The sequence below is a fragment of the Ctenopharyngodon idella genome, chromosome 1 (assembly GCF_019924925.1).
Source record: "Ctenopharyngodon idella isolate HZGC_01 chromosome 1, HZGC01, whole genome shotgun sequence".
NCBI classification, from domain to species: Eukaryota; Metazoa; Chordata; class Actinopteri; order Cypriniformes; family Xenocyprididae; genus Ctenopharyngodon; species Ctenopharyngodon idella.
The window spans coordinates 41,961,009-41,973,936 of record NC_067220.1 but is presented as its reverse complement, the minus strand read 5'-3'; the positions used below and the strand labels follow the sequence as shown (position 1 = coordinate 41,973,936).

The following is a 12,928-nucleotide window of genomic DNA, read 5'->3' as shown; positions in this document are numbered from 1 at the left end:
ACATGATTGTTCACGCTTAATGAATAAAAGAATAGATATGCTAGTGATTATTAATACACACGCACATGTTTATATTGTTTTTGAATATATATATACGTATATAAATCAATGTTTCTTTCATTGTACTACTATATGCAAATGGTATGGATTTAGTTGTATGAAATGATTCCAGTGTTTGATTATGCTAATGTATGATATAGTTTTATGATCTTGTACTGTTTGAAACCATAATGGCCTTATTTGAAGTGTAACTGTAGCAGAAATCGATGTAAAAATCTGTATTATTGTGCCTCAAAGTTCAGTGTCCCTTTAAAGAAGAGCTTTTAAGAAAATTCATGCATTCAGATGTGCTGTATTTGTTACAAACATTCATTTTAACTCATTTTCAGTGTCGTTATTGTTAACTAAAACTATCAAAAATATGATCAAAAATTTAAATAAAGCTGAAATAAAATATCAGAAGAAAAACTTAAAGTAGAAAAATTAAATTAGATATCTTAAAATGAGTTCAAGTACTAAAATGTCTAAAACTGAAATAAAGCTAAATTGAAATATAAAAAACTAACACAAATGACAAAAGCACATAGCAAACTGACTAAAATGTAAACTGAAATTATATTATTTATTTATTATTAATATTAAAAGCTAAAAAATATTAATAAATACTATATAGAGTACCTCAGAGATGATGTGTTTTTGCAAGCCAACCCGGAAGTTAGCGGCGCATGGGTTCCCTCAATCGAAAGCCTATGCATTTTCCCCATAGACTTTTGGAAAATTGCAAAAAAATAAGCTGTTTAACAAAGGGTTATGACACTTACACGTTTTGTCTATCAAGATAATCTTTACAAGTTTACAACATTTATACATCTTGAAGCCTAAAGTCGTCAGATATAAAAAGCTAACGGTAGGCTATAAACGGACTACAGCACACCATGGTCGCGGATCAACGTCACCACAACCAAGCTTCCTCAAACTTTTTTTAAAAACATGCTCACTGATTATGATCTGCGCTGTGTATGAATACTTATCCACTTTCTCATGAGAAATGCTGTCCAAACGTCCTGTTTGTCATGATGACATCTAAAGTCCCCGGCAAAGGAAGTAGTCCCTTTTAGCGATTTGTTAGCAACCGCCGTTTTTAAGACACAATAAAGGTTTAAAAAAAAATCACAAGTGGGTTATAACTGGTGTGTTTTATATCATAGATCAAAACGTGAAAATATTTAGAGGCTTTGTTAACCACAGACCTTATTTCAGGCGATTGAACAAAAACCCATTCAAAAAACCCATTGACTTCAGGGCGATGGAACCGGAAGTGCTAAAATGCAAACTCGCTTCCAGGTTTTGCCTACAAAAACACGTCATCCCTGAGGTACTCTGTTATATAGACCTTATGTAGCCCCGCCCCTTTTCAGCGCTGCGCTCGTTGTCTTTTGACTTCCGGTTTATATTTACACAGCGATCTTACGTATTTATGAATAACTGTTTGTTTTAAAATCTTTCCGGTCTACTGACATTTGTTAAGACATCTGCTCATAATAATTTTTGTTAACTCTATAATAAGTAATTCCACTTCACCAGCTAATTATTGACAGCGATGCCATAGAAATATACACCGCAAAAAAATTCTAAAGATGGCTGCACACGTTTCTCTAGGGCATAAGGTCTATTAATAATATTAAAATAGCACTGCTTATTCTGATGCAATGAAAGTCATAAAACCCATAAAGTATTCAAGGAATTTTTAATTTTATCAAAAATAAAGTAAAACAATGTTGCGTAAAAACAATGTTCTCATCCAGTCCAGCTGTGAGGCCACGACCACTATTAAAAAAGGGCGGGAGGGGTCGACAGCTTCTGATTGGCTGATGACACGATGTCTAAACAATGTAAACAACTGCATCCTGAAACAAACAAAACATATCGCAACAAAGCAGCTTTCCTTCTCTGCTGTTGCTTTCCGCCCATGAAAACGTACTGTTGCACTTTCCAACTTTGGGCAATTTTCAAACACAAAACCAACTACTTCGTTTCATTACACTAACATCAAAACAAGTGTGTGGGCAAAGTGTGCAAGTTTAACAGAGACAGACATTGAGTTCTTCAGCCGTGTTTTGCATCTGAATGGTGACTGTTGGCGTGTTTCATAAAGTCAAAGGTGCGATGCGATGATCCCAGAGGTCCAGCGGCGTCATCCATACAGGTGGGATTTGTTTGGCCCAAACGCGTCTTTATCTGGCTGCAGGTCCCTGAATAATCCTTTCCCACAGACACACATGACAAACATGACGGAAACACTGAGAGCGGGTGCGTTTGGACTGTATAGAGTCTGTAGAGCAGCACTGAAGGAGCAGTGTGAGTGTGAGTGTCGTCTCTCTCACAGGACGATCCACGTGCCTCTGTCATTATCAGCCAACACCTGGAGAGAAGAACCTGCAATAACCGGAAAAACAACATGAACTCACACAGCACAGTCACATTTCTGATTTCTAAAAACACTGTCACAAGTCAAGTATTGTGGGTAACATGTTACAAGTGACGTATTATTTAATCTAATTACTTTTTGGAAGTAACAAATAGTGTTATTATTTATTAACTGATTAAAGTCAAGTAAATTACTTAATTTATTAGTTATTAAATAAAGTTTTAATGACAAATACCCATAATAAAAATGGCAAAAATATCATTTAAAAATAAATAAATTATTTGAATTAATCAAATGCATTTTAAATATGGAGTCCTGTTTTGCCCTATACTCCCTATACTATATCTCACAATGTGACTTAATTTCTTAATCTCAAAATTACCCTTTTTTATTTTTACTCATAGGAAAACACATATGGCTTCCATTTTTAAATATAAAATACCATAAAATGTCTTAAATCTGTTCAAAAAATATAAATCCCTTCACCTTGTGAGGCTGTCTGCAAATCATGGAAATCATATATACACTACCGTTCAAAAGTTTAGGATCAGTGTGATTTTTAAAAAAAGAAATGAATACTATTAATACTACTTCAGCAAGGGTGAATTAAACTGATCAAAAGTGACAGTAAAGGCATTGATAATGTTACAAAAGATTTTCATTTCAAATAAATGCTGTTCTTTTGAACTTTCTATTAATTCATCAAAGAATCCTGGAAGAAAATTGTTTCTACAAAAATATGAAGCGGCACAAATGATAATAATCTGAAATGCTTCTTGGGCATCAATTCAGCATATTAGAATGATTTCTGAAGGATCATGCTGGAAGGATGGATGCTTTGATTACAGGAATAAAATATAGCTGCAAGCAGCAATTATCAGGGCTAAGCGCAAAGAACACGATAAGTCGTGCCAACATGGCTGGGAGCATCAGACCAGCTGCAACAACGAGCAATTAAAGACATTTTAAGATGATTTAAGGTAAAATGGCTGAAAATGTATAAATACAATCACTAGTAATTTGATTTACTGGTTTATTACTTTCAACCAATAGGTGGCGCTGTGACCAAATTGATGTGGTGTGGTCAGAGTGAGGTGACAAGTTTGATGTCAATATGTCAAAGCACTGCAGAGTCATTTTGGCATCATGCCACAAATTTGTTGTAACAGTATACAAAAACAGTTTAATTTATCAACACAATCCATAAATTTTTGGCCGGCACAGTCTGAAAATGATCTGACTTGAATTTGGTGAAAATCATACAAACGCTCTACGAGGGGTTCGAAAAAGTAGGTTTTTTAAGAAAATCAAAATGGCCGACAGGAAGTTTGGCAGACTGTGGCAAAATTGGTATCAATGTTCTCGGCATGACCCAAGGAATCTATTAAGACCAGTTCATTACAATATGCTAATTTAATCAAAAGTTATTAGCATTTTTGGAAATTTTATTATAACCTTTGACCACAAGGTGGCGCTGCCCCAAAACTTTTTGAGTACTGTCAGAGCAAGGTACTGAAGACACATCCTGAGTTTCATAATGACACGCCAATTATTTACTGTATTTTTGATCACATAAATGCAGACTTGATGAGCATGTGTCCGTGTAAACCACACCTTTATGCATAGCCTCATTGGTCATGCGGTTGATGTAGCGTGAGCTGCTCTCTGGGACGAGCCACCGCATGACGGTGTTCACACATGACTTCCTGTAGGAGCTCCACACACTTCCACTAGAGACAAGCATATGATGACATCTGAATGAAGGGACGGACAGCACACCTCTATCTACCCAGAGAGAACATCTGAAGGTCGTTACCTGGTCTGACCTTTGACCTCAGTGAGGTCGCCGACACCCACTGTGTGACACGCTCCTGTGTTTAAATCCCAACTGACCTGCAGACTGGAGTGATACGACTTCGGTCTACAAACAAAGACAGAATGTAAAGTATTAATGAGCATTTCATTATGCATGTGTGTGTGTGTGGACAGGTTGAAATGTGTGTGTGTGTATGAACTGGTTTGGCCTACATAATGTAGTGTGTATTCAGGTTTCAGGCCAAATGCAGAAAGTTTTCCAGAAAATATCATTAGCTCAGTATAAAAACCATTATGGATTTTCCTCATAATGATAGGTTTACCAACATGTGTGTGTACCTGCAGTGCTCATCCTCACAATTAGAGAACGCCAGTAGCAGCAGCCCGATGTTGATCACCACTTTGTTGGTCTCCGGGCAAACCTGTCACCATAGAAACAACATAACACATGCAAATTAGAACACTGCACCAATAGAGTGCAACAGCTGAGTTCCGCTGTGGTGGGAAATCGAGTCCCCCCCAGGAATCGGGTCCCCTTTAGGACCCGAGTGATCCCATTGGTTTCATCAATCAGAGAATCGCGCCGAGCGACCATGGAGACTGTAGTAAAAAAGGCTTAGCTTAAATGTGTAATATGAATAAATAGTGCTCATAAACGGCTGTTGAGACAGCATTCCCAAGTGAAACGAATAGAGGCTTAGACCCGGAAACAGCATTCCTTACTTCACTACTTATCAAGCGGATAAACAAATCATAAAACACAAAACAGCAGTTTCCTCCTAAACAAGTAACGTCACCTCGAGGATGACGACGTCATAGTCGCTGAAGGAACAGAACTGGGAGCCCCAATCAGCATCATTCCTGATGACCTCGTTGATGAGATACTCGAAATCCAGCGTCAGCTGCTCGATACACACACACTGAGAGAGACACGAGAGTTCAGACACAACATCCTGCAGCATTTGACATGTGCAGTATCATAGTAACGTCTCAGACACACACCTGACCGCTGTACTGTCCCGTCACCAGCTGTAAGTTTCGTCCCTTCAGATCCGTCACAGTGAAAGGAAGCTGGACTTTATCATCTTCCTCTCCTGAAGACAAGAGACAGACAGACTATAGATTATATACTGGTTCAGGTGAGCTGTCTGGTGTAGAAATGAGAAAATTCTACACACTTTAGACTATATAGACATATTATGTAATCAGATGCACATTTAGGTGGGGAAAAAAGCATATTCTTCAACATTATACATTGTCAAATAGTCACATCTTTTATGAACCAGTTCTGTTTAGTGAATCAAAAACACACAACACTGGCAGAGTAAACTGATTCATGAACAAATGACTCTTTGTCCATTACGTGAATCATAAGCATACAGTGCAACTGGTGTAGTCTGATTCACAAATAGTAAATCCAAAAAAAAAAAACTGTGACCAGTGTAGTCTAATTCACTCACGAATGACTCTTATAATTTGATTCTTTTTAGTGAATCAAAAACATATAGTGCAACCAGTGTAGTATGATTCATGAACAAAATGGCTCTTATAATATGACTCTTTTTAGTGAATCAAAATCATAGAGTGTGACTAGTGTAGTCTGAGTCACAAATTATTTTTTTTATGAATCAGTTCTTTTAGTGAATCGAAAATATAAGGTGTGACTGGTGTAGCCTGGTTTGCGAGTAAATTACTTTTAGTGAAACAAAAATATATACAGTGCAACCACTGTAGTCTGATTCACAAACAAATGAATCTTATGAGCAGATTCTTTTCAGAGAATCAAAAACATACAGCACGAGCAGAGTAGACCGATTCACGGACAAATAACTCTTCCGAGTCAGTTGTTGTTATAAACAGTTTAAAAAGACAAGTTACAGTTTTGAATCAGTCTGATGAATCCTCCTCTGAACTGAATAGATCAGGGCTGCGTTTCCCAAAAGCATCGCAAGCCTAAGTTGATCGTAGAACCATTGCCACCAATGGAGCTACGATTCAACTTAGGCTTACGATGCTTTTGGGAAACACTGCCCAGAGCGGTTTCTGAATCAACATCTGACTCACTGAACTGCAAGTTATGTTATTATTTTTAGTAATGTCCAAAGTTCTGTATTGGTATCAAAGATGCACATTTTAATAAATAAATGTAGTACCGCTCGGCTGCTCTGCCGCTCCAGCCTGTGGTAGTCTGTATCTGAGAGTGGTGTAGTTGACGTAAGAAGGTTCTGAGGACGAAGAGGAGGATGAAGGCTCATGAGCATGTGGAGACAGAGAGGAGACGGAGGAGGTGGATCCAGGAGACATGACTGTGTTACACACAGCGCTTTCCTCTGCCTCTGTGGGCGGCACTGAACATTGGTTCTCTCCCGAGGAGGAAGACGAGGGTCCTGGGACCTCAGCGTCTCGTTCATGTCCCTCTGTCGTTCGGTCTTCCTCGCTGGGGAATCGCTGGGTTTCAGTCTCTTCTTTCTCTTTGGTTTTGCACCTGTCGTGTTCCCTTGTTCCAGCCTGGGCTCGGCGGAAAATGTCAGCTGCAAACTCTCTGGCCCGCACAGCAGCCTGTGATTGGCCGGGGGAGAGCGGGGTAAAATGGGGCTTTGACTGTCTGATGTTAGATGACTCCTCAGATGAGGTTGATGAGGATGAGGATGAGGATGGTGATATAGGTCCAGCAGGAGGAGAAGAGGAAGAAGCTTCTCTCTTTCGGTACAAGATCTGATTGTTTTGACAATCCTGCTGCCCGTCTCCTACAGAGACACAGAGAGAGATTACATGCCGTTCATTACTCATGCCGTTCTACACTTGTAAGACCTTCGTTCAACTTCGGAACACAAATTAAGATATTTTTGTTGAAATCCGATGGCTCAGTGAGGCCGATTTCAAAACACTGCTTCATGAAGCTTTGGAGCGTTATGAATCTTTTGTGTCGAATCATGATTCGGATCGCGTGTCAAACTGCTGAAATCACGTGACTCGGGCGCTCCGAACCGCTGATTCAACACAAAACATTCATAATGCTCCGAAGCTTCCTGAAGCAGTGTTTTGAAGTCGGCCATCACTATATAAATCATTATTTTGTTTTTTTGGCGCACCAAAAATATTCTCGTCGCTTTATAATATTGATATTGAACCACTGTACTCACATGAACTGATTTAAATATGTTTTTAGTACATTAATGGATCTTGAGAGAGGAAATGTCATTTCTCCCTATGTAGGCCTCACGGAGCCATCGGATTTAAATAAAAATATCTCAATTTGTGTTCAGAAGATTAACGAAGGTCTTACGGGTGTGGAACAACATGAGGGTGAGTAATAAATGACATTATTTTCATTTTTGGGTGAACTAACCCTTTAATAGAGATCATTAAATCACAATAATAATTTCACACTAAAATACAACTGTAAAAATAAAACAATAATATTGTGTAATTTTATTACAATTTAAAATAAGTGTTTTCTATTTGAATATATGTTAAAATGTAATTTATTCCTGTGATCAAAGCTGAATTTTCAGCATCATTACTCCAGTCTTCAGTGTCACATGATCCTTCAGAAATCATTTTAATATGATGATTCGATGATCAAGAAACATTTCTGATTATTATCAATGTTGAAAACAGTTGTGCTGCTTTGTATTTCTGTGGAAACTGTCGCAGATTTTTTCCAGGATTCTTTGATGAATTAATTTTTTTATTTTTTACAAATGTCTCTTTATGAGTCAGTTCTTTGAATGAAAAAGTAAATTCATGAGTTATCAGTTTTTACGAAAACTATTGAATCAAATGAATCAGTAAATCATTCTTTTAATCATTTGATTAAAATTAACTGTCCAAACGAACAATTTTCTAAAACGAATCATAATGCTACCTGAGAGAGAGAGCACAAAAGCACACACTCACGTGGACATCAACAAAGTAACATACAATGACGTGAACGATCAATCTGTGTGTACCTGGGCAGAGGGAGATGGCGCAGGCCACCAGAGAGTAGCTGGTGTTGAGCAGAATCACCTGGTCCTTCTTCAGCTGCAGCGCCGGCTGGAAGGTCGGGAATGGATAAACCACTTGATAGCGAGCGTTCAGAACGTAACCGTGCTGCAGACACTCGCCACCTGCACCGGAGAAAGGCGTTTAATTGCTCTGCTCCAATCCCTAGTAAGCGGTCAATAACACAGCGTGTGTACCTGTGCGTATGGTGGATACGGAGGACGTGGGACAGCACTGTTTGCACGGCTGTGCAGGAGGCATCGAGGTGATGGTGATGTAGATGTCTCTGTTGTTCTCATCACTCATCATCATGTTCATCAGGGCTGAACTGGAGCTGCGTGTGCTGACAGATCACAGAGAGCACAAGTTTAGATATACACTGAGAGGTCTTATTTTACTATCACTGAGATACTATTATATTTTTTAATAGTGAATTCGTTTTTATTTTTTTGTTAGTTAAAGTGCCCTTATTATGCTATTTTAAAGACTCCTAATGTTGTTTTTGAGTCAATTTGAGCCCGAATCTCATCGTTTGGAAGTGTATGAAAAGTGGATGCTCAGTGCTGAAAACAGCGTCTTCTCGGCATGTCAACAACACGAACCAAACTGTTCCAGGCCTCAGCTACAACTACAGTGTTTGAGGGTCAAAGAAGACATTGCTTGCAGACAGCCAATGAAGACCATAGGCTGACATTATGCAAATTTTGTTACACTTATGTAGGTTCAAGCAAGAAGTGAGACTGGAATTGCTGACAACTTGTTTCAGCAGTTCAGAATCGATTCTTTCTTTTAGGAGACGATAACTGTAGTTATCGTGCACTTTGATCTTTAAAACTTTGCAGACCTTTTACATTCATAATCAGCTTTACTGCACACTGCATGAAAGGGAATATTTGAAAAAGCATATCGGGGCACTTTAAATTTTGTAGTGTGTTTTTATTCCATGTCTTTTTATTGAGTTTTTTGCAGACTTATAAAAGATATTGCAACTGTTACACAATAAAACAGAGTGTCTGACAGGAAATAAAATGATAAAGTATTACACAAAACATTACGAGACAAACACAGTCAAATCCCCTTCCACCGATCGCAGCCACAAAACAAAAAGAAAAGAAAGCATAAAATGTACAAAAAAGGTACTAAAAACATATTTAAATCAGTTCATGTGAGTACAGTGGTTCAATATTAATATTATAAAGCGACGAGAATATTTTTGGTGCGCCAAAAAAAACAAAATAACGAATTATTTAGTGATGGCCGATTTCAAAAGACTGCTTCAGGAAGTTTCGGAGCGTAATGAATCAGCGTGTCGAATCATGATTCGACTGATTTAAATATGTTTTTAGTACCTTTATGGATCTTGAGAGAGGAAATGTCATTGCTCCCTATGTAGGCCTCACGGAGCCATCGGATTTAAACAAAAATATCTCAATTTGCGTTCCGAAGATTAACGAAGGTCTTACGGGTGTGGAACGCCATGAGGGTGAGTAATAAATGACAGAATTTTCATTTTTGGGTGAACTAACCCTTTAAGTGTTCGAAGTTGTAGAGAGAGATACATAAAACATATTATCATTCTGATACATCGACTTGTAGACAAGCCTGTTTAATTCACTCGTCCTTCTTTTGAATCAGTTTCTGGTTCAAACATATATGACTGAATTAAACCAGTATTTCCACTTGCTATTGTGCAGCGTTTACTACAGTTGAGCGAGTGGATCAGGTATTCTGAGCTGGTGTGATTGAGTGGAGGCGGGAATTAATTTGCATATTCATGGTTTGGTGTATAGTAAATGAAGCAAGGGTGTAGAGTTACATTTAAGCTATTTTAAGGCATTTCACAGGAATTTTTTATAAAATATGTCATTTTGGTGATCAAAGATGAGTTTTAAGGGATAAAATTATTGACTACAGGGGGACTTTAAACTACCCTGCCACTGACCCATAACAGACAGCACAGAGGAGGAAGACAGGTTCTTACTTAAAGCCGAAGACAACCAGCTTGGAATGATCATTGTGCCACTCGCAGACGGTCAGATAGAGATCGGTGTAGATGTCCTCACCCGCAAACAAACGCACATGATGCACCTGAAAAGAGAAAGAAACAGATCAAGTGTCACGTCGATCTAGATGGGAAGAAGCCACAACTACAGACTGTTCAAATAGTTTAACCCCCTCACCCCCTAACCACCCGCACTCGTGATCCTCGGCAATCAAAACAGACAATTAGTGTAACATGTTTTTAACAAAATGAATGTACTTTATTCAATAATACATATTACTTAATGTTTTTTGAGGGGATTTCATGGTACTAATCTAGACAATATTCACCTCTGATTCGCTGATTCTGATTTTAAATTAGGCACCATTTATTTCCATATAAAATAATACAAATAATAGGAAAAAAAATTAATATTATTTTTAATTAAAACAGTCTTATGTTAAAAATGCCTATCGTGTGTGTTTGTGTATATATATATATATATATATATGTATTTATATATGGGGCTGTGTATTCCCTAGTTGTTTAAAAGAGTATTTTCAGACATAATTGCTTAGTATTATTAAGTTTTGCATTTGCAGGTTTTGCATTTGCATTATATATATCAAATTTTGGATATATTAGTTATCAAAAACTACATAATCATAGCCGATTTGTAGATTTTACACCCAATTTTTTTTCCATATTTCCCATTTATTTTCTATCGCGGTCATTTTTGACTATATTTTTAAGACCATTTAGCCTTTTCTAATCACGTCCATGATTTTTTTGTGTTCATATAGCAAGTGCCACACAAGTCACAAAATTTGTGTAAATGTAAAATGAAAAATTTTTCTGTTTAAAATTACCAAAGACCACCAGAGGCTTAAAGTCGGCATTAAACAGAAGTTGCGACAGTCATTTCTTCTCTATTGTGATGTATATCCGTATATCTTCTCAAACAAGAACAAATGTAGGGCGGGGCTTGATTTTCTCCACGGGGAATTGATTGAATGGTTGTGGTTTGCTATTGGTGGATCTCATGAAAGTGACAGGTTGTCCCGCCCTCGCACCAGTAAACAAGTTTCATGGTGAAATAAGGATAGACTCAGCGAACGGTTGTTTCACCTGTTTGAGGCGGCTGTGCAGGTTAAACTCCCACCAGTACAGGTGATAGGTGTAGAAAGAGAAGTCATCGTCCTCTCCACAGTCACTGGTGTAGGACAGCACGTACCGGCCGCACTTGGTGAAGCCCAGGAAGATGTGCCTGTGATAGCAGAGAGACAGATGAATCAGATACAGCATTCACATGACTCCGACACAGACCGCATGTTCTCCTTACCCTGCTCTGAGGAACTCCTCACTGACGATGGTCTTCAGCGGGACGCAGACACGTGGAGGGAGCTTTCGGAAGAGCCGCTGAGAGAGCTGCCCATTCAGCTGAAAGACAGACAGACAGAGACATTAATACAGATAGAGAGTAATACAACTAGAAAACATAGCCATAACTAAGCCAGTTAAATAAGATTTTAGACTGATAAAGCTATTAATGTGTTTTGCTAAATATCAAGACCATGATATATATTTGTACTGAGCTCAACCTGGCTGAGGCATGTCTACCATCCATTTATGTTAAAGAAAAATGACATTTTCCAATAAATGATATGGGGTTGAGGATAGAGTATGTCATTTCGATGTGAATGATAGATGTCAGTGCAGAATAATGAATAATAATGTACTTATTGATGGACATTTCAATCATGACAGATTCATAAACATGATCATTGTTTGTTGTTATTGCCCCAAAGAACCACATACTGCAAATAAATATTTTTCCATTGCTTTTCTGTAGGTGTGCCCATTAAACGCTTCGCATACACAAATAATGAACTTTGAGAGACACATAAAGGCGTTTAAATAGGCTACAGCTAAACATGCTAATAACACACACATTATTATCTACGTTATGCTGTTGAAACATTTCACGACATAAATGCGAAAAGTCCCTTTTTCTGCCTACCCGCCCGCGCGTGAGGAGTTTGATGACGTGATCTTTGTGTTTTCTCTGTTGTTTTTGTTTGTTGTCATCTTTCTCAGATTTCGAGCTGGGCGCCATTTTTGATTTTTTCCAGTTCTTTGGATTTGCCCTCAGTCCAGCCCGAGCAGCTCGCCGATTGGCTCTGCGTTCTCCGATGAGAGCTTTGATTGGTCAAAAAAGTCGTCAATCAAAGAAATGAGGGCGGGCTATTTGCTACGTTCTGCAATTCATATGGCTCTAAATACTATTCAACCAATCAACCACTGTCAAAATTAATTGTTTGCAAATCATTTGTATTTTATGTAGTTTCTAATTAGTCAGCTAATCACAACATTATAATGTCAAAGTCGTCTCAATCGATGCATATTGCAGTGAATTCAAGATTACGTTATTATTTTACTTTATCACTTTAATGTACACTTAATAAATAATTAAATGCTAACAATACTATTTTTTAAAGTCAGCGTTCTAGATGCTACAGTCACTGTCATATTATCAAGAAAAGCAATTGTCGAGCTTTATCATATACAATGATGTGTACCTTGACCTGGCGGGTGTGTCTCTAGTGAAAAAGTTGATACTGATACATGAATGTTTGTGCGAAATCCCACCCTTCCATTTAGTCATTGAAATGTATAGAGGCCCAAATCATTGTGAAGCTTTACTGACATAAATACTG

The 12,928-nt window shown here is 37.9% G+C and overlaps 1 protein-coding gene across 1 annotated transcript; it reads right to left on the bottom strand.

Moving 5' to 3' along the window:
* Positions 1-1,730: 1,730 nt before the first annotated feature.
* dcaf15 (DDB1 and CUL4 associated factor 15) lies at positions 1,731-12,405 on the bottom strand. The gene is made up of 13 exons (XM_051897351.1): positions 12,232-12,405; positions 11,554-11,651; positions 11,340-11,478; positions 10,212-10,318; positions 8,428-8,573; positions 8,197-8,355; positions 6,397-6,990; positions 5,246-5,337; positions 5,041-5,163; positions 4,583-4,665; positions 4,245-4,349; positions 4,043-4,158; positions 1,731-2,436 (listed from the first exon to the last, which is right to left on the bottom strand). Exons 1-13 carry the CDS (start codon positions 12,325-12,327, stop codon positions 2,381-2,383), a joined length of 1,914 nt encoding a protein of 637 aa, XP_051753311.1. The 5' UTR covers positions 12,328-12,405; the 3' UTR covers positions 1,731-2,380.
* Positions 12,406-12,928: the final 523 nt, after the last annotated feature.

Excerpts from the sequence above, each read along its gene's own strand:
- dcaf15 (XM_051897351.1), bottom strand. The coding sequence starts at position 12,327 with ATGGCGCCCAGCTCGAAATCTGAGAAAGATGACAACAAACAAAAACAA. Across the intron at positions 11,652-12,231 it reads AACTCCTCACGCGCGGGCGG|CTGAATGGGCAGCTCTCTCA; the intron begins GTAGGCAGAAAA and ends TCTGTCTTTCAG. Across the intron at positions 8,574-10,211 it reads CTGGTTGTCTTCGGCTTTAA|CACACGCAGCTCCAGTTCAG; the intron begins GTAAGAACCTGT and ends GTGATCTGTCAG.